The sequence below is a fragment of the Gossypium hirsutum genome, chromosome D10 (genome assembly GCF_007990345.1).
Source record: "Gossypium hirsutum isolate 1008001.06 chromosome D10, Gossypium_hirsutum_v2.1, whole genome shotgun sequence".
Lineage (NCBI taxonomy): Eukaryota > Viridiplantae > Streptophyta > Magnoliopsida > Malvales > Malvaceae > Gossypium > Gossypium hirsutum.
In genome coordinates, this window is record NC_053446.1 from 62,580,915 (window position 1) to 62,598,783 (window position 17,869).

At 30.7% G+C, this 17,869-nt stretch overlaps 3 protein-coding genes across 3 annotated transcripts; all 3 read right to left on the reverse strand.

Annotated features, from left to right (window-relative positions):
• Positions 1–1,596: 1,596 nt before the first annotated feature.
• On the reverse strand, positions 1,597–4,026 carry LOC121222554 (ankyrin repeat-containing protein BDA1). Its single transcript, XM_041103560.1, has 2 exons — positions 2,697–4,026; positions 1,597–2,572 (listed from the first exon to the last, which is right to left on the reverse strand). Exons 1-2 carry the CDS (start codon positions 3,276–3,278, stop codon positions 1,625–1,627), a joined length of 1,530 nt encoding a protein of 509 aa, XP_040959494.1. The 5' UTR covers positions 3,279–4,026; the 3' UTR covers positions 1,597–1,624.
• Positions 4,027–7,674: 3,648 nt separating this feature from the next.
• On the reverse strand, positions 7,675–8,228 carry LOC121222112 (ankyrin repeat-containing protein BDA1-like). The gene is made up of 2 exons (XM_041102023.1): positions 8,174–8,228; positions 7,675–8,129 (listed from the first exon to the last, which is right to left on the reverse strand). Exons 1-2 carry the CDS (start codon positions 8,226–8,228, stop codon positions 7,675–7,677), a joined length of 510 nt encoding a protein of 169 aa, XP_040957957.1.
• Positions 8,229–9,523: 1,295 nt separating this feature from the next.
• LOC107930707 (ankyrin repeat-containing protein ITN1) lies at positions 9,524–13,524 on the reverse strand. Its single transcript, XM_041103561.1, has 3 exons — positions 13,191–13,524; positions 10,619–11,179; positions 9,524–10,500 (listed from the first exon to the last, which is right to left on the reverse strand). The coding sequence occupies exons 1-3, from the start codon at positions 13,497–13,499 to the stop codon at positions 9,553–9,555; spliced, it is 1,818 nt and encodes a 605-aa protein (XP_040959495.1). The 5' UTR covers positions 13,500–13,524; the 3' UTR covers positions 9,524–9,552.
• Positions 13,525–17,869: the final 4,345 nt, after the last annotated feature.

Sequence of the window (17,869 nt, forward strand, 5' to 3'; positions counted from 1 at the left end):
TAGTAATTTGGAAATCTATTTATCAACCTCACTCTTGTGGTGGCATTGGGTTAACACAAATGAGGGATCAAAACACTTCATTTATGTTTAAATTGTGCTTTAACTTAGCTTCTAATTCCTCTGCCTTTTAGGTATGTGTACTTTGATCTAAGAATGGGATGAATAAGGACTTGCCAGATGATATTTATAAGGATAGATGTTCTTTCTTATGGAAGGGGATATCTAAAGTTTGGCCTCTATTACAAGAAAGTCTTTTCTAGTCAATAAGGCAATGGGAATAAGATTATGTGCTGGTGCGATCATTGGATTCTAGGTGTTTGACCTCTGATTAATCAAATTCCTTCTCATTTTAATCTGGATTTGGAGTGCACTCTAAAGGAGTTGGTAGTAGAGGATAGGTCGTGGAACCTTGATATTTTTAGATTGTAGATTCCAATGAAAAGTATTAAATTCATAGTTAGTATTCCTCCTCCACATGATTCAGCGAGACTTGACAAGATTGCTTGGATGGGCACCCCCAATAGGTTCTTTTACTCTAAAAAACGCTAAAAGGAAATTAAGCAATAGATCATGGGATCCTTATAATGGTTATTGGAATATTTCATGGAAATTCAAGGGATCTCAAAGAGGTAGATTCTTTATCTGGCTTGTTTTCAAGCAAAGGTTACTCACTAACATGGAATGAGTGAGACATGGTATTGGGTCGACTGGCTCGTGTGCCTTTTGTGGACATAACTCAAAATATATATTACATGCCATCAAAGAGTGTGCGCTTGCAAAGAAGGTGTAGAGATAGATAATATCACCGGATAAGAGATGAGTTTTTCTCAAGCAACTTGAATGAGTGGCTTGAAACAAATTTGCAAAATCATCACAGTTGAGGGGTGGGTGATGTGGAATGGAGAAGTCAATTTGATCTCATTGTATGGTGCATTTGGAAAAATAGAAATATTGTTGTCTTCCAGGGAAAGTAATACAGTGCATGCAAAACTGCAAAAATCTCATATAGTTGGGCTAAGCAATTTGTCTCTTTTCATAATGGTGGATAGGCCAAGAGGCAAAAAGCCAGTTCAGTAATCCCTTGGAAGAATAGTTGGGTTCAGTTAAATGTTGATGGTGTTGTAAATGTGGAATCCGGTTCTGCTGCATCTAGCGAAATCTTAAATGATCAAGAAGGTAAGTGGATTTTAGGCTATAAGAGGTACTTGGGAAACTATTCAGTTCTTGAGGCTGAACTTTGGAGAATTTTAGATGGTCTGAATGCTTTGCTAAGTAGAAAGTTTGATAAATTCCTGATTCAAACTGATAGTATAGAAGCTGTGAAGGCTCCTCAAATATTCACCAAGACATCTTTGAACTCTGCATTGATCAGGCGGATTCAACAACTTTTGTTGAAGGTTGGGAATTGGCTTCTATGTTATGTGCTAGAGAAAGCAACAAGGACACGGATTGCATAGCTAAAATGGCTTTTGATAGAGTAGATGGCTTGTTTTTTATGGAAGAACCTCCAAGGGGAATATCCAATACCTTAAGTTAATGTAGTTTGCTTATTTTTATTCACAGAAAAAAAAAAGATAGCAACAAAAAGACTAGAATAAAATAAAAAATATTTTACATTGAAATATTACAAACGGGTGTTACAAAATTGAGTGCACTGCATTATGCATAATCGACCTAGACTAAGAAATTGCCAGCATCCCATTAATGCAACAAGGTATTTGAAGTCAATACTAGTACCAAAGAAAACACAAACACTTACAAATAAACAATAGCATACAATTAAAATGGTTCCTTTACAGAATTCATCATATAAAATAAGGAATAACAACAATCCTTGACCTACACCCATACCTATTTCACTTCTTCCTAGACATAAATATAAAATTGAAGGGAGTATCCAACATCCCACTATTGAAACACTAATTTTTGACACCCGACATACGATACACATGGACACCATTAAAAGGAAAAGAATTCCTGAAAATATATTAAGAATTACATATGTTAAATTGGTGGGAGCTATGTCAGATATTGATTCATCGAAGGACACTGCAAGAAACGCTAATAGTACTTGAAGTGCAGTCCTAAAACCATGGGGAAAAGTTTTGAGTAGAGCTAGTGTTAGGAATAATGTTACGAGGAACACAAGGTAGGTTAGAATATAGAAGAGAAGAAAATCCATTTGACCCATGACTGATTTACCTAGTACCATTTCATCATATGATCCTTTGGACTTTGAGGTATTTTCACCTTGCCAAACACCACCAGGTGGGCTTAGAGTGGCTTGGTAGGTTGCAGTTAGAAGCAGTCCTAAAATGACTAGCAAGGCATTGCGGTCATCGGCTGATATGTTGTCCATATTTTGAAAAATTAGTAGTGATGCCTTTGTCACGTACTTGACAACTTGTTCCTCCAACTTACGTTTAAAGTTTGAAACTACTGGAATAAAGCAGCCTTTCAGAATAGCAATGTTTTCTCTGTAATTATGTTGTTGTGCAATTCCCAGTGCGGTCAAACCAACTTGATTGGTAGCATGCTTATCAGCCTTGCAATTTAATAGTAGTTTAAGCATCTGTTCAATTGATAGTTTAGGATATAAAAAGGCTACAATCAATTAATCATGTCTTTGAAGTAAAAAAAGAAAAAGAAAAAGAATCTATGTAATATGAATTACTATCGAAGCAGTTGAGTCGAACCTTGGGTTGATTATGGATAGCGGCTATGTGAAGTGCAGTGTTTCCATCTTTGTCTTTCCGGTTCACCACTTCCCAATAATAGTCTTTCCTCTTAAGCGTTGGAATTAGGAGTTGGAGAACGTCCAGTCTATTGTTTTGGATTGCAATATGCAAAGCAGTGCGATTCTCAATTGTAACATCTTGGAGACAATCAGGAGAAGCTTCCAGAAATGGATCCAACAGACCAAGCTGGTTTCCAACTTTACATAAGTAGTGCAATGGAGTCTTACCTTTCTTTCCTCTGACACGAACAAGATGTTTATCAATCTCCAAGAAGCGGAGTGCCATCTCTTTATGCCCTTTTCTAACTGCAATGTGAAGTGGGCTCAAACCTTGGTGGTTAAGCTTTCGAGCAAATGATGGCTTTAAGTTCATCATCTCCATTGCAAACTCAATGCACCCTTCTTCTGCAGCTATATGTAATGGAGTCTCGATAAACTCCACCTCATCAAAATGCCTCAAAACATTTCCATTTCTTTGAATTACTGTATACAATTCATTAACCTTTCCTGTACGAGCAGCCTGTCTTAAACTTTCATCCATGTGAGGAAGACTAAAAATTGAATGGTTGAAAGGGTTTAAGGTCACTTAGAGCAACTTATTCAAAGAGAGAGTTTTTATTTTTTTTAAAAAAAGAGTGAGGCAGACAAATGGTGTATATTTATGGTCTTGATTTTGTTGGGAAGAAACCGAACAACCGAAACAAAGCGAAAGCACAACCGGTGTTCTTTCTCTCCTTATAACTCCTGTCAAAAATTATGGCAAGCACAATAGCACAAGATATGTTCTCTAGCAACCTTAATCAACCACAAATCAACTAATGCAACCACAACAAAAATAAATAGAGACACCGATATTTTTACGTGGAAAACCCCTCTAAATTAAGGGTAAAAACCACGGGACTTTAGAGTCCGATAAAGAGTTCCACTATCATCAAATGTTCAACTACAAGATCACAATAACAAGCCTACAACAAGCATTCAACTACGACAAGGCTAACAATATGTAATCTTTAGCAAAAGAGAGAAAAATGAGAGAACATCACCAAAAACGTAGCTACTGAAAAATGGGTATTTCCGACGCTACAAGACTCGGATGAAAAATCCGACCGTACAAAGTCAAGAACACCTTATCGCCTAGCTACTGTCCAAAAATCAGCTCAATCGAACCACGGATGAACCTTCGATCGAAGAGTTGATCACTACTGCACCAAACTTGAAAAACTGAAATTTTCTTCTCTCTTTCTCTCTGTTTTAATTTGAGATTTTTTTTTGTTTTTTTGGCTCTCTGCAGAAATTTCTGCCCACTCCCACGTTAATAAGCCAAAAAAATTGGCTTTTGACAAAACCAAAAGAAAAGGAAGGCAAAACATTGTGGCAGAAAATATGGGTTTCCCACATAATGGGACCCATACCCAACAGATTTTGAGGTTTCGCCTTTAGTAGAGGACTATTGTAAATAATTTTGTTATCAATGGCTTTTTATTTCAAGGTTAAGAAATGCTTTCTTCCATTGACTTCACTTCCAGGTTGATCTTTTACTGTGTATAGGTTCATAGTCAAAGGTGCAATTCCTACTATTAATTTCCTCAAAAACACGTCAAAGAAAATTATTCCTATTCTTCACGTTTATAACTTAAAATATATATTTATTCAACTCTTTGAGTTTGAGTTATTAATCGTGTTATTGTTAAGGTTTTTATTCTCATCTTATAATTCATCAAAAAAATATATATTTATTCATATATATTTATCTATATGAAGTTTTTATTTAAATTAGTGTCACAAATTAATTAGACATCAACTTAATTAGGTAATTATAAAAGTATCAGTTCATTACAAAATAATTTGCTATTTTGAGAGTGTTTTAATTTTTTATAAAAAAAAACATACATAATAAAATTTAAACTTAAAACGCTATAAATATTTCTATTTTACTATTTTAATTAAAATTTCATTTCATTTTTATATAATCTTTTATAAATATATTTATTCTATATTCTGTTAGTCAATTTCATTAGATATCCCATAATTTAATACATTGTTGCATATGAATGGATGAAATAAATACACGTAAACCTGACGTAAACCTGTGATCATGAAATGAATACACGAAAACTTTCCAATTAAGTCACTAATTCGTTAGTAGATATTAAACATGATGTAATTGATTTTGCCGACAGCAATCAAATTTCCTAGTAAAGTCGTTGTGGTTGGTGAAGAACAGCCATCGGACCATTCATTTCATAAACTTTGAAAATTCCAATTAAGTAAATAAATTATTAAAATAATAAAAATATTGGTTCACATTCAATTGATTTTTAATTCTGTTTCTATTGATTCTCCAACCAATTAGTCTTATATCTCTCTTTGTATTGGTACCTTAATGGCGCAATTCTACTTAAGTAATTATATCTCTATGTTGAAAAGCGTTAATTTATTAATTAAAATTTAAACTTGATAATTATTTTCACATTAAGTGTAAAAGATTTTTTTAGGTAGAGATGAAGCAATGCAAAAAAATTGAATAAGATATTTTGGAGGAAGACAGAGAAAAAGACTAAAACATCATTGACGGTCGTACAATTAAAAAACCTATAAAGTAACCTTTAAAGATGGAAATATTTTTAAAACACAAAATTATAACTTAACCTAATAACATCTGTCCCTAATTCTTTTCATAAACTTGGAAATTGTTTTCTTCATTTTATAAGATGTTAAGGTTTTTTATGGGAGTTTTTTAAAATTGGATCAATGTTGGTACCAATCAAGTCACTAATTTATGAGTTGAATTAGTTTGATTAAATAAATTATTAAAATAATAAAAGGAATTTGGTTCAATTGACTTTTAATATGATCTATATTAATTTCTGAGTTAATTAGTTTGTTATTTCTCTTTGAATCAGTACCCCATCCAACTTGGTTTTGTTCAAGTAACCACGTCTCTATGTTGAAAAGCATTAATGCACTAATCGAAATCTGAACTTAATAACTGTTCTCACATTAAGGTATAGAAGGTTCTTTCGGTGAAGAGATGAAACATTGCAAAAAATTGAATAAGATATTTTGAAAGAAAGCGAAGAGAAAGACTGAAACATATTCAGTAACATTAAGCATTGTACAAGTAAAAAAATAAAGTAAATAATTTTAAAACACAAAATTATAACTTTAAAAGAAATTAAAACTCACAATAAAATAACAAGATTATAAAGTAAACTTTAAAATGTACTAATTAATTAAATTAAATTACTTATTATAAAAAATTTAAAGTAAATTACTAGTGGTAATTTTTTAATGTTAGACATGTTGCATATGATTTTATATTTTTAATTTATTAAATAATATATTTTATAATTTTAAATATATATTTATGCTAATAAACGAGGATTAGTTTAATTTATACTAAAGATAAATTAGTTTGAAAAAATTAAAAGAATAAAATAGCATTTTAAAATTAATGAAAAAATGAACTAATACATATACAACTAGTAAAATAATATATAAATTTAAAACTATATAGGAAAATAAATGAAAAACATATTTACACTGAATTATAGATTACATTTAACAATAACAACTAAAAAATATTATGTAAATTTAATTTTTTTTTCAAAAGAATACACAAAACATTGTTCATCTGCACAAAATAAATAATGGATAAATAAAAGAACAAATTTAAAATTACTTAGCTTCACATAATACAGTTACTTTATATAAATTAGTATTATTTAATATATGTGCTTTATTTAAATTTATATAGAGATCTCACCTTTGTAACTAAAAAATAAAACACTCACCTCTAAATTTCCTCTTGAGAATTTAGGTTGTAAACACAACTTGTTTACTCTCAATTGCACTCATACAATTAGTTCCTCAATTAATAAATAAAGTGCTCTCAATATAGTCTCTTTTAAAACCTATACAAACCTCAACATTTATAGAAGTGTTTTGGTTTACTAACATACTCGATATTGATTACAATATAACCCCTTAAAATCAACATCTACAAAATAGAAAAAAAGTAATATATTAATAAAGTCCAATAAAGTGTGATCTGATGGAGATATAGTCTTCAATGTAAACAACAACTCAATCCGAAAGATTCTCTAAACAAAGGGTTGTAATTGTTCAATTCAATCCAATCTTCACAATGCAAAGAATTAGTTCTCATAATTAGGCTTCTATATCTTCAAAGTATCAACATAGTTAATAGTCTAAAGATTTTATGCCATAAGATTGTCAACTCCAAATATAGCAAGTACAATTGTATTATTGCAAGGATGGATGACAATAGGCACTACCAAGTGCTGCTCATAATGCTTCTTTACAATTTGTCTCAACAATTTTCCCATTTGAAAATTTTTTGAACAAAATCCAATTCAAACCAAGAAGTTAACTAGAATTTCATGTGATGATCTGATGGTCAAGAGTGTTTACCGTTCCAAGTATGACTTGGGTTTGAGTCGTGTTAGTCGCGTTTGTTGTCCGCGCTTTCCCTGTTATTATAATTTACTGAAAAAAATTTACCATTTTTTTACAAGCATAAATTATGTTAATATCATGGTTGAACTCACTGCATATTGATTCGATCTAACCTAAAAACATTTGTCCATAATTTAATTTTATTTATATAATACTTAAAACTATCATAATTCCTTCTCTTCTTAAAAAAAGAAAAGGATAAATGCGTTTTAATGTACTATTGACCATGCCAGAAACGGTGTCGTTCCTAATCCAAGCACGAGCTTTCTCTGGATCTTCTTCCTCCTCTGGTCCATAATCACAGCCGTCCTCCTCTGAATTGGAGCTTTTTTTTTTGGGGGGGGGGTGTTACTCGTAAAGCACGTTTAGTTAAGATTCGTGTGTTACTGTTGAAGTTGTTAAGAAATGTGTTTTTGTTTTGAATATGATATATATATGTACATATCAGAAAAAAAAAATTAGCATACCCGAGGTCTGTTTCTGATAGCTGCAACGTGTAAAACAGTGTTGCCTTCGATGTCTTCCCAACTCATTGGTTCTTTCTCCCAACGTTGGGCAGCTTCATGGCGGCTCCTTATAAGCCACCCCACCAAGACTTGGAAAGCTTCAAACATGTCTTTTACTGAAATATGGAAAACAGTCACGTCTTCAATAGCCTCGGGAGAAACGTCAAGAAACTTGAACAAAAGATCAGCATCTCCGGTCCGAACGCCATGATACAGGGGAGTGAGGCCCCACTTCCCTTTGACACGAATAAGGCCTTCATCAAACTTGAGGAATCGAAGCACCGCTTGAATTCTATTATTCTGCAGAGCCAAGTGCATGGGGGTAAACCCAGCTTGGTATAGTTTTCTTGCAAACGATGGCTTTAAGTTGATCATCTCCATCATAAAATCAATATGCCCTGCAGAGGCTGCCACATGTAATGGAGAATGAAAAAAGGCACATCATCAATACGCTGTAAAACAAATGGATAACTCGCAATATCTCCTGTTCGTGCAGCCTCTATCATCGTCGAATTCATAGCTTGGATATCTATTATTTTAAGTATTTTAATTAAATAAATTTTATATGGTTAAAATATCTATAAGTGTTTGTATTATTCGAAAATTTAAAATATATATATTTTTTAGAAATTTAGTTCTTTTATTTTAAATATTTCAAAATTTAAGTCAAATTATTATCATTGTTAATTTTTATTTGTTAAATTTGTTGGTGTTTGAAAAAAAATCATTTCTTATCCATTAAAACTGCAAGTCAATTATTATGCATCGGTAAATCCATTAAAACTGTTCAGCTCAACAGATAAGAAAAAACTCCTACAACCCGAAATCACTACATCACACCACAACATGATTTATGCCTAAGGGGAAGTGTTAAAGGCAATTCTGGTTTCCATCTACAGCGGCAGTTGCAACTTGAGCCATTGCTGTAATTTGTGCTTGCATATTTTTGAGATGTAACATGTTAGACTTTTGACTGTGATCTCTGTGTCAGATGTGCAAGATCAAGTCAACAAGAACCAAATCGGAATCCTTAAATACAATCCAAGTTCCCTAGTTTTAAGGAGATCATATCATATCATGTGTAAGCTTGTGTTAATAGAAAAGCAAGATGTTTACTGCTTATTTTAGGCGTTGTTTTTCTGACTGCTCATTGTTCTGCTGTATTCTGCTGTAATAGAAATACATTCCCACTTATAATTATTATTACAATGAACAATACAATTATACAATAACAGCAACGCCAATTATGGTCCTCATTGAACTACAACTTGGCTACATACGAAACAAACAGATATTCATACTTTTATATCATAAATGCTGATGGTGTTGTAAATGTGGAATCCGGTTCTATTGCATCTAACGAAATCTTAAATGATCAAGGAGGTAAGTGGATTTTAGGCTATAAGAGGTACTTGGAAAATATTCAGTTCTTGAGGCTGAACTTTGGAGAATTTTAAATTATCTGAATGCTTTGCTAAGTAGAAAGTTTGATAAAGTCCTGATTCAGACTAATAGTATAGAAGCTGTGAAGGTTACTCAAATATTCACCAAGACATTTTTGAACTCTGTATTGATCAGGCAGATTCAACAACTTTTGTTGAATGTTGAGAATTGACTTCTACGATATGTGCTAGAGAAAGCAACAAGGACACGAATTGCATAGCTAAAATGGCTTTTAATAGAGAAGATGGCTTGTTTTTTTATGAAAAAACCTCCAAGGGGAATATCCAATACCTTAAGTTAATGTAATTTGCTTATTTTTATTCACAGAAAAAAAAGAATAGCAACAAAAAGACTAGAATAAAATAAAAAATATGTTACATTGACATATTACAAACGGGTATTACAAAATTGAGTGCACTGCATTATGCATAATCGACCTAGACTAAGAAATTGCCAGCATACTATTAACGCAACAACGTATTTGAAGTCAATACTAGTACTAAAGACAACACAAACACTTACAAATAAACAATAGCATACAATTAAAATGGTTCCTTTACAGAATTCATCATATAAAATAAGGAATAACAACAATCCTTGACCTACACCCATACCTATTTCACTTCTTCCTAGACATAAATATAAAATTGAAGGGAGTATCCAACATCCCACTATTGAAACACTAATTTTTGACACCCGACATACGATACACATGGACACCATTAAAAGGAAAAGAATTCCTGAAAATATATTCAAAATTACATATGTTAAATTGGTGGGAGCTATGTCAGATATTGATTCATCGAAGGACACTGCAAGAAACGCTAATAGTACTTGAAGTGCAGTCCTAAACCCACGGGGAAAAGTTTTGAGTAGAGCTAGTGTTAGGAATAATGTTACGAGGAACACAAGGTAGGTTGGAATATAGAAGAGAAGAAAATCCATTTGACCCATGACTGATTTCCCTAGTACCATTGCATCATATGATCCTTTGGACTTTGAGGTATTTTCACCTTGCCAAACACCACCAGGTGGGCTTAGAGTGGCTTGGTAGGTTGCAGTTAGAAGCAGTCCTAAAATGATTAGCAAGGCATTGCGGTCATCGGCTGATATGTTGTCCATATTTTGAAAAGTTAGTAGTGATGCCTTTGTCACATACTTGACAACTTGTTCCTCCAACTTACGTTGTAAGTTTGAAACTACTGGAATAAAGCAGCCCTTCAGAATAGCAATGTTTTCTCTGTTATTATGTTGTTGTGCAATACTCAGTGCGGTCAAACCAACTTGATTGGTAGCATGCTTATCAGCCTTGCAATTTAATAGTAGTTTAAGCATCTGTTCAATTGATAGTTTAGGATATAAAAAGGCTACAATCAATTAATCATGTCTTTGAAGTAAAAAAAGAAAAAGAATCTATGTAATATAAATTACTATCGAAGCAGTTGAGTCGAACCTTGGGTTGATTATGGATAGCGGCTATGTGAAGTGCAGTATTTCCATCTTTGTCTTTCCGGTTCACCACTTCCCAATAATAGTCTTTCCTCTTAAGCGTTGGAATTAGGAGTTGGAGAACGTCCAGTCTATTGTTTTGGATTGCAATATGCAAAGCAGTGCGATTCTCAATTGTAACATCTTGGAGACAATCAGGAGAAGCTTCCAGAAATGGATCCAACAGACCAAGCTGGTTTCCAACTTTACATAAGTAGTGCAATGGAGTCTTACCTTTCTTTCCTCTGACACGAACAAGATGTGTATCAATCTCCAAGAAGCGGAGTGCCATCTCTTTATGCCCTTTTCTAACTGCAATGTGAAGTGGGCTCAAACCTTGGTGGTTAAGCTTTCGAGCAAATGATGGCTTTAAGTTCATCATCTCCATTGCAAACTCAATGCACCCTTCTTCTGCAGCTATATGTAATGGAGTCTCGATAAACTCCACCTCATCAAAATGCCTCAAAACATTTCCATTTCTTTGAATTACTGTATACAATCCATTAAGCTTTCCTGTACGAGCAGCCTGTCTTAAACTTTCATCCATGTGAGGAAGACTAAAAATTGAATGGTTGAAAGGGTTTAAGGTCACTTAGAGCAACTTATTCAAAGAGAGTTTTTTTTTTTTAAATAGAGTGAGGCAGACAAATGGTGTATATTTATGGCCTTGATTTTGAGGTTTCGCCTTTAGTAGAGGATTATTGTAAATAATTTTGTTTTCAATGGCTTTTTATTTCAAGGTTAAGAAATAATGCTTTCGTCCATTGACTTCACTTCCAAATTGATTTTTTTTCTTTGTGTATATGTTCATAGTCAAAAGTCCAATTCCTACTTTAAAACGTGATGATATTAATTTCCCAAAAAATAAGTCAAAGAAAATTATTCGTATTCTTCTCATTTATAATTAAAAATATATAATTATTCAAATCCTGTGTTCGCATTAACTTTGAATCGCATTAATCGCGTTATTATTAATATTTTACTCTCTTCTTGCAATTCATAAAAAAATATATATATTTATTCATATATTTTTATCAAATATATATTTATATACGAATCTTCTATCTAAATTTGTATTCTAAATTAATTGGACATCAACTTAATTATGTGATTATAAAAATATCAATTCATTACAAAATAACATGCTATTTTAAGATTGTTTTAATCTCTCTTTTTTTAAACCATATAATAAAATTTAAACTTAAAACGCTATAAATATTTCTATTTTACTATTTTAATTAAAATTTCTTTTAATTTTTATATAATCTTTTATAAATATATTTATTCTATAATTCTGTTATTCAATTTCATTAGGGATATACCATAATTTAATATATATTATAAATAAATTATTAAAAAAATAAAAATATTGATTCAGATTCAATTGATTTTTAATCTTGTTTGTATTGATTCTTGAACTAATTAGGTTTTTTTTTTATCTCTCTTTATATTGGTACTCCAATCAACTCGACTCTACTCATGTAATTATACCTCTATGTTGAAAAGTGTTAATGCATTAATTAAAGTTTGAGCTTGATAATTATTTTTACATTAGGATATAAAGGTTTTTTTTTGTTGTTGAATAAGATATTTTGGAAGAAGACAGAGAAAAAGACTACAGCATCATTGAAGGTCATACAATTAAAAAAACTATAAAGTAAGCTTCAAAGACGGAAATAATTTTTAAAACAAAATTATAAAAGAACATCTGTCCATAATACTTTTCATAAACTTGGAAATTATTTTCTTCATTTTATAAGATGTTAAGGTTTTTTCTTTTTTGGGAGTTTTTAAAAATTGGATCAATGTTGGTACCAATGAAGTCACTAGTTTATGAGTTGAAGTAGTTTGATTAAATAAATTATTAAAATAATAAAAAGAATTTGGTTCAATTGACTTTTAATTTAATCTATATTGATTTCTGAGTCAATTAGTTTGTTATTTTTCTTTGAATCAATACCCCAACCAACTTGATTTTGTTCAGGTAACCATGTCTTTATGTTGAAAAGCATTAATGCACTAATCAGAGTCTGAATTTAGTAACTATTCTCACATTGAGGTATAGAAGGTTCTTTTAGTGAAGAAATGAAACATTGCAAAAAATTGAATAAGATATTTTGAAAGAAACCAGAGAGGAAGACTGAAACATATTCAATAAAATTGAGCATTGTACAAGTAAAAGAAACAAGTAAATAACTTTAAAACACAAAATTATAACTTTAAAAAATATTAAAACTCACAATAAAATAACAAGATTATAAAGTAAGCTTTAAAATGCACTAATTAATTAAATTAAGTTACATATTATAGAAAACGGTGTCGTTCCTAACCCAAACACGAGCTTTTTCTGGATCTTCTTCCTCTGATCCATAATCACAGCCGTGCTCCACTGAATTGGAGCTTTTTTTTTTTTTTGGTGTGTTACTCGTAAAGCACTTTTAGTTAAGATTCGTGTGTTACTGTTGAAGTTGTTAAGAAATGTGTTTTTGTTTTGAATATGATATATACGTACATATCAGAAAAAAAAATTAGCATACCCGAGGTCTGTTTCTGATAGCCGCAACGTGTAAAACAGTTTTCCCTTCCATGTCTGCCCAACTTATTGGTTCTTTCTCCCAACGTTGGGCAGCTTCATGGCGGCTCCTTATAAGCCACCTCACCAAGACTTGGAAAGCTTCAAACTTGTCTTTTACTGAAATATGGAAAACAGGCACGTCTTCAATACCCTTGGGACAAACCTCAAGAAACTTGAACAAAAGATCAGCATCTCCGGTCCGAACGACATGATGCAGAGGAGTGAGGCCCCCCTTCCCTTTGACACGAATGAAATAAATACACGTACACATGTCTAATACGCGTAAACATGATTTAAATGGTTTTGCCGACAGCAATCAAATTTCCTAGTAAAGTCTTTGTGGTTGGTGAAGAACAGCCATCGGACCATACTTTTCATAAACTTGAAAATTCCAATTAAGTCACTAATTCATTAGTTGAATTAGTTTCATAAATAAATTATTAAAATAATAAAAAATATTGGTTCATATTCAATTAATTTTTAATTCTGTTTGTATTGATTCTCGAACTAATTAGTTTTATATTTCTCTTTGTATTGGTACCCCAATCGGTGTAATTCTACTTAAGTAATCATATTTCTATGTTGAAAAGTGTTAATGCACTAACTGAAGTTTAAACTTGGTACGTAATTGTTTTCACATTAGGGTGTAAAAGTTTTTTTTTTTTTAGGTAGAGACAAAGCATTGCAAAAAAATTGAATAAAATATTTTGAAAGAAGGCAAAGAAAAAGACTAAAGCATCATTGACCGTCGTACAATTAAAAAAACTATAAAGTAACCTTTAAAGATGGAAATAATTTTAAAAAACAAAATTATAACTTAACCTAGGAACACCTGTCCATAATTCTTTTCATAAACTTGGAAATTATTTATAAGATGTTAGGTTTTTTATGGGAGTTTTTTAAAATTAGATCAATGTTGGTACCAATCAAGTCATTAATTCATGAATTGAATTAGTCTGATTAAATAATTTATTAAAATTATAAAAGGAATTTGGTTCAATTGACTTTTAGTCTGATCTATATTAATTTCTGAGTCAATTAATTTGTTATTTCTCTTTGAATCAATACCCCAACCAACTCGATTTTGTTCAAGTAACCATGTCTCTATGTTGAAAAGCATTAATGCACTAATCAAAATCTAAACATAACAACTATTCTCACATTGAGGTATAGAAGGTTATTTCGGTAAAGAGATGAAATATTGCAAAAATTTGAGTAAGATATTTTGAAAGAAAGCGAAGAGAAAGACCGAAACATATTTAACATTAAGCTTTGTACAAGTAAAAAAAAATAAACTAAATAATTTTAAAACACAAAATTATAACTTTAAAAAAATTAAAATTCACAATAAAATAACAAGATTATAAAGTAAACTTTAAAATGCACTAATTAATTAAATTAAGTTACTTTTTATAAAAAAATTCAAAGTAAATTACTCGTAGTAATTTTTTAATGTTAGGTATGTTGCATATGATTTTATATTTTTAATTTATTAAATATTATATTTTTACAATTTCAAATATATATTTATGCTAATTAAACGAGGTTTAATTTAATTTATACTAAAGATATATTAGTTTGAAAAAATATTAAGAGAATAAAATAGCATTTTAAAATTAATGAAAAAAAATGAACTAATACATATACAACTATTAAAATAATATACAAATTTAAAACTATATAAAAAAATAAATGGAAAACATATTTACACTTAATTAAAGATCACATTTAATAATAACAACTAAAAAATATTATTTAAATTTTGTTTTTCAAAAGAATACACAAAACATTTTTCATCTGCACCAAACGAATAATGGACAAATAAAAAAATGAATTTAAAATTACTTGCTTCGCATAATACGGTTACTTTATTTAAATTTGTATTGTTTAATATAGGTGATTTATTTAAATTTCTATAGAGATTTCACCTTCGTACTTAAAAAAATAAAACACTCACCCCTAAATTTCCTCTTGACAATTTAGGTTGTAAACCAACTTGTTTACTCTCAACTGCACTCACACAATTAGTTCCTCAATTAATGAATAAAGTGCTCTCAATATAGTCTCTTTTAAAACCTATACAAACCTCAACTTATATAGAAGTTTTTTGGTTTACTAACATACTCGATATTGATTACAATATAACCCCTTAAAATCAACACCTACAAAATAGAAAAAAAGAAATATATTATAAAGTCCAATAAAGTCTGATCTATGGATATATAGTCTTCAATGTAAACAACAACTCAATCCGAAAGATTCTCTATAAACAGAGGATTGTAATTGTTCAAACCAATCCAATCTTCACAATGCAAATAATTAGTTCTCATAATTAGGCTTCTATATCTTCAAAATATCAACATAGTTAATAGCCCAAAGATTTTAAGCCGAGGATTGTCAACTCCAAATATAGCAAGTACAATTGTACTATTGCAAGGATGGATGACAATGGGATCTACCAAGTGCTGCTCATAATGCTTCTTTACAATTTGTCTCAACAATTTCCCCATTTGAATTTTTTTTTGAACAAAATCCAATTCAAACCAAGAAGTTAACTAGAATTTTATGTGATGATATGATGGTTAAGGGTGTTTACCGTTCCAGATATGGCTTGAGTTTGAGTCTTGTTAGTTGCGTTTTTTGTCCAGGCTTTCCCTGTTATTATAATTCACTAAAAAAAATTTACTGATTTTTGACAAGTATAAATTGTGTTAATATCATGGTTGAACTCATTGCATATTTGATTCTATCTAACCTAACAACATCTCTCCGGTCCGAACGACATGATGCAGAGGAGTGAGGCCCCCCTTCCCTTTGACACGAATAAGGCCTTCATCAAACTTGAGGAGTCGAAGCACCGCTTGAGTTCTGTTATTCTGCAGAGCCAAGTGCATGGGGGTCAACCCAGCTTGGTATAGTTTTCTTGCAAACGATGGCTTTAAGTTGATCATCTCCATCAGAAAATCAATATGCCCTGCAGAGGCTGCCACAAGTAATGGAGAATGAAAAAAGGCACATCATCAATACGCTGTAAAACAAATGGATGACTCGCAATATCTCCTGTTCGTGCAGCCTCTATCATCGTCGAATTCATAGCTTGGAAGAAGGGGGGCAGTCAATTGTGAGACAAATGGAAACTGATAAAAATTTTCAAGAAACACAGAAAAAAGAAGCAGAAGACAATATAGAAAAGGAAATATGGAATGTCAAAATTTGGATCTAAAACGAAAATCCGACTTAAGTATAGCGTCTCATATTTGATAAAAGAAATCTTCATTTCTTAAGTCTTATTCGACTTAAAGCTTGTGTCACATTCTTTAAACTTTGATATCTATTATTTCAAGTATTTTAATTAAATAAATTAATAAATTTAAGTGTTTGTGTAATAGGCCCAATTTGCTTGGGCCCAGACGAAAACCAAACAAAAATAAAAAATAACTATTCCAGTCCATTTACAGTAAATTTAAACTCAAAATAACAATGGCCCGAACAGCCCAATAAGAATTAAAACCCACTATGAAATTGGATGTATATTCTAAGTTTAAAGAAATGAAAGGCAGTAGTGCGAACAAAAAGCCACAAGCGATGCTGTTCTGTTTCTTTTATGAGAATTATCGGGAAGCATTTTTCTTTCTGAAAAGCTTGGGGGTTCCACCATGTCAAAAGAATTTTATCATTTAGAGTTGGGAAGCTTTTTTTGTGTTTCTTTTTGAAGAATTCATTGGAAAGCTTTTTTCCTTTTGAAGGATTATAAATTTAGTAGTGAAAAAATATTACAAAACTCCTAAATAATTTTAGATACTCACTAATAACAATGAAAAACATATTTTATCACTAAGCTTTAAATAAAGTTTGTCTTTCTCACCCATGTTATTGTTAAAGAAATATAAAGTGACCCGGAACTAATTGGATAATACAGCGAAGATTCCTTAATTTAATTGAAATTTATATAACTTATGTGAAATATGATTTGAATTATGTATGAAAATTACAAGTAATTTAAAGGATAACTAAGAAAAAGAGAGAGCAAAGATTATACATTAATGCTTCTATACTTAAAAGATACATAGAAAATAAGAAACAATTTGTGTAAAACGTGGGATAGGTTTCACTCGAAATTATAGGAGACGTTTCTTTCACATACTACAAATAGATGTATAATGACTTATTTGATATTCTAATTTTATAAATTAAAAAGTCATTTTAATCATTTGTCTAATTTTCGTTTTTTTTAGTTCTTTAACTTGTATTATTTGTCAAATCACCTCAAAATAGATATAAAAATTTACAAATATGACATAAACATAGATTGTCACATAGATGCTACATTAGCAATTACTTATTTTTTAAATATAAAAAATAAATAATATACAAAATATAAAAGCTATAAAAAGTATTAAAAAGTATAATTTTTAAAAAATTAATTAATTGCTAAATGCCACATGGACTTCCATGTAGATGTTCTGTCAAAAAAGTTAAAAGATATTAATTTCTCTATCTATTTTGAAGTGATTTAACAAATAATACAAATTTAATGATCAAAAGAGACGAAAAATTAAATAGATGACTAAAATAATTTTTTTTGTAAAATTGAAAGATCAAATAAACCATTATATCTAAAATAAACAAAATCAACAACTA

Excerpts from the sequence above, each read along its gene's own strand:
- LOC121222554 (XM_041103560.1), bottom strand. The coding sequence starts at position 3,278 with ATGGATGAAAGTTTAAGACAGGCTGCTCGTACAGGAAAGGTTAATGAA. Across the intron at positions 2,573-2,696 it reads CTATCCATAATCAACCCAAG|ATGCTTAAACTACTATTAAA; the intron begins GTTCGACTCAAC and ends TCAATTGAACAG.
- LOC121222112 (XM_041102023.1), bottom strand. The coding sequence starts at position 8,228 with ATGATAGAGGCTGCACGAACAGGAGATATTGCGAGTTATCCATTTGTT. Across the intron at positions 8,130-8,173 it reads TTATCCATTTGTTTTACAGC|CCTCTGCAGGGCATATTGAT; the intron begins GTATTGATGATG and ends TACATGTGGCAG.
- LOC107930707 (XM_041103561.1), bottom strand. The coding sequence starts at position 13,499 with ATGTGTACGTGTATTTATTTCATTCGTGTCAAAGGGAAGGGGGGCCTC. Across the intron at positions 11,180-13,190 it reads CTATCAGAAACAGACCTCGG|GCTGCTCGTACAGGAAAGCT; the intron begins GTATGCTAATTT and ends AGTTTAAGACAG. Across the intron at positions 10,501-10,618 it reads CTATCCATAATCAACCCAAG|ATGCTTAAACTACTATTAAA; the intron begins GTTCGACTCAAC and ends TCAATTGAACAG.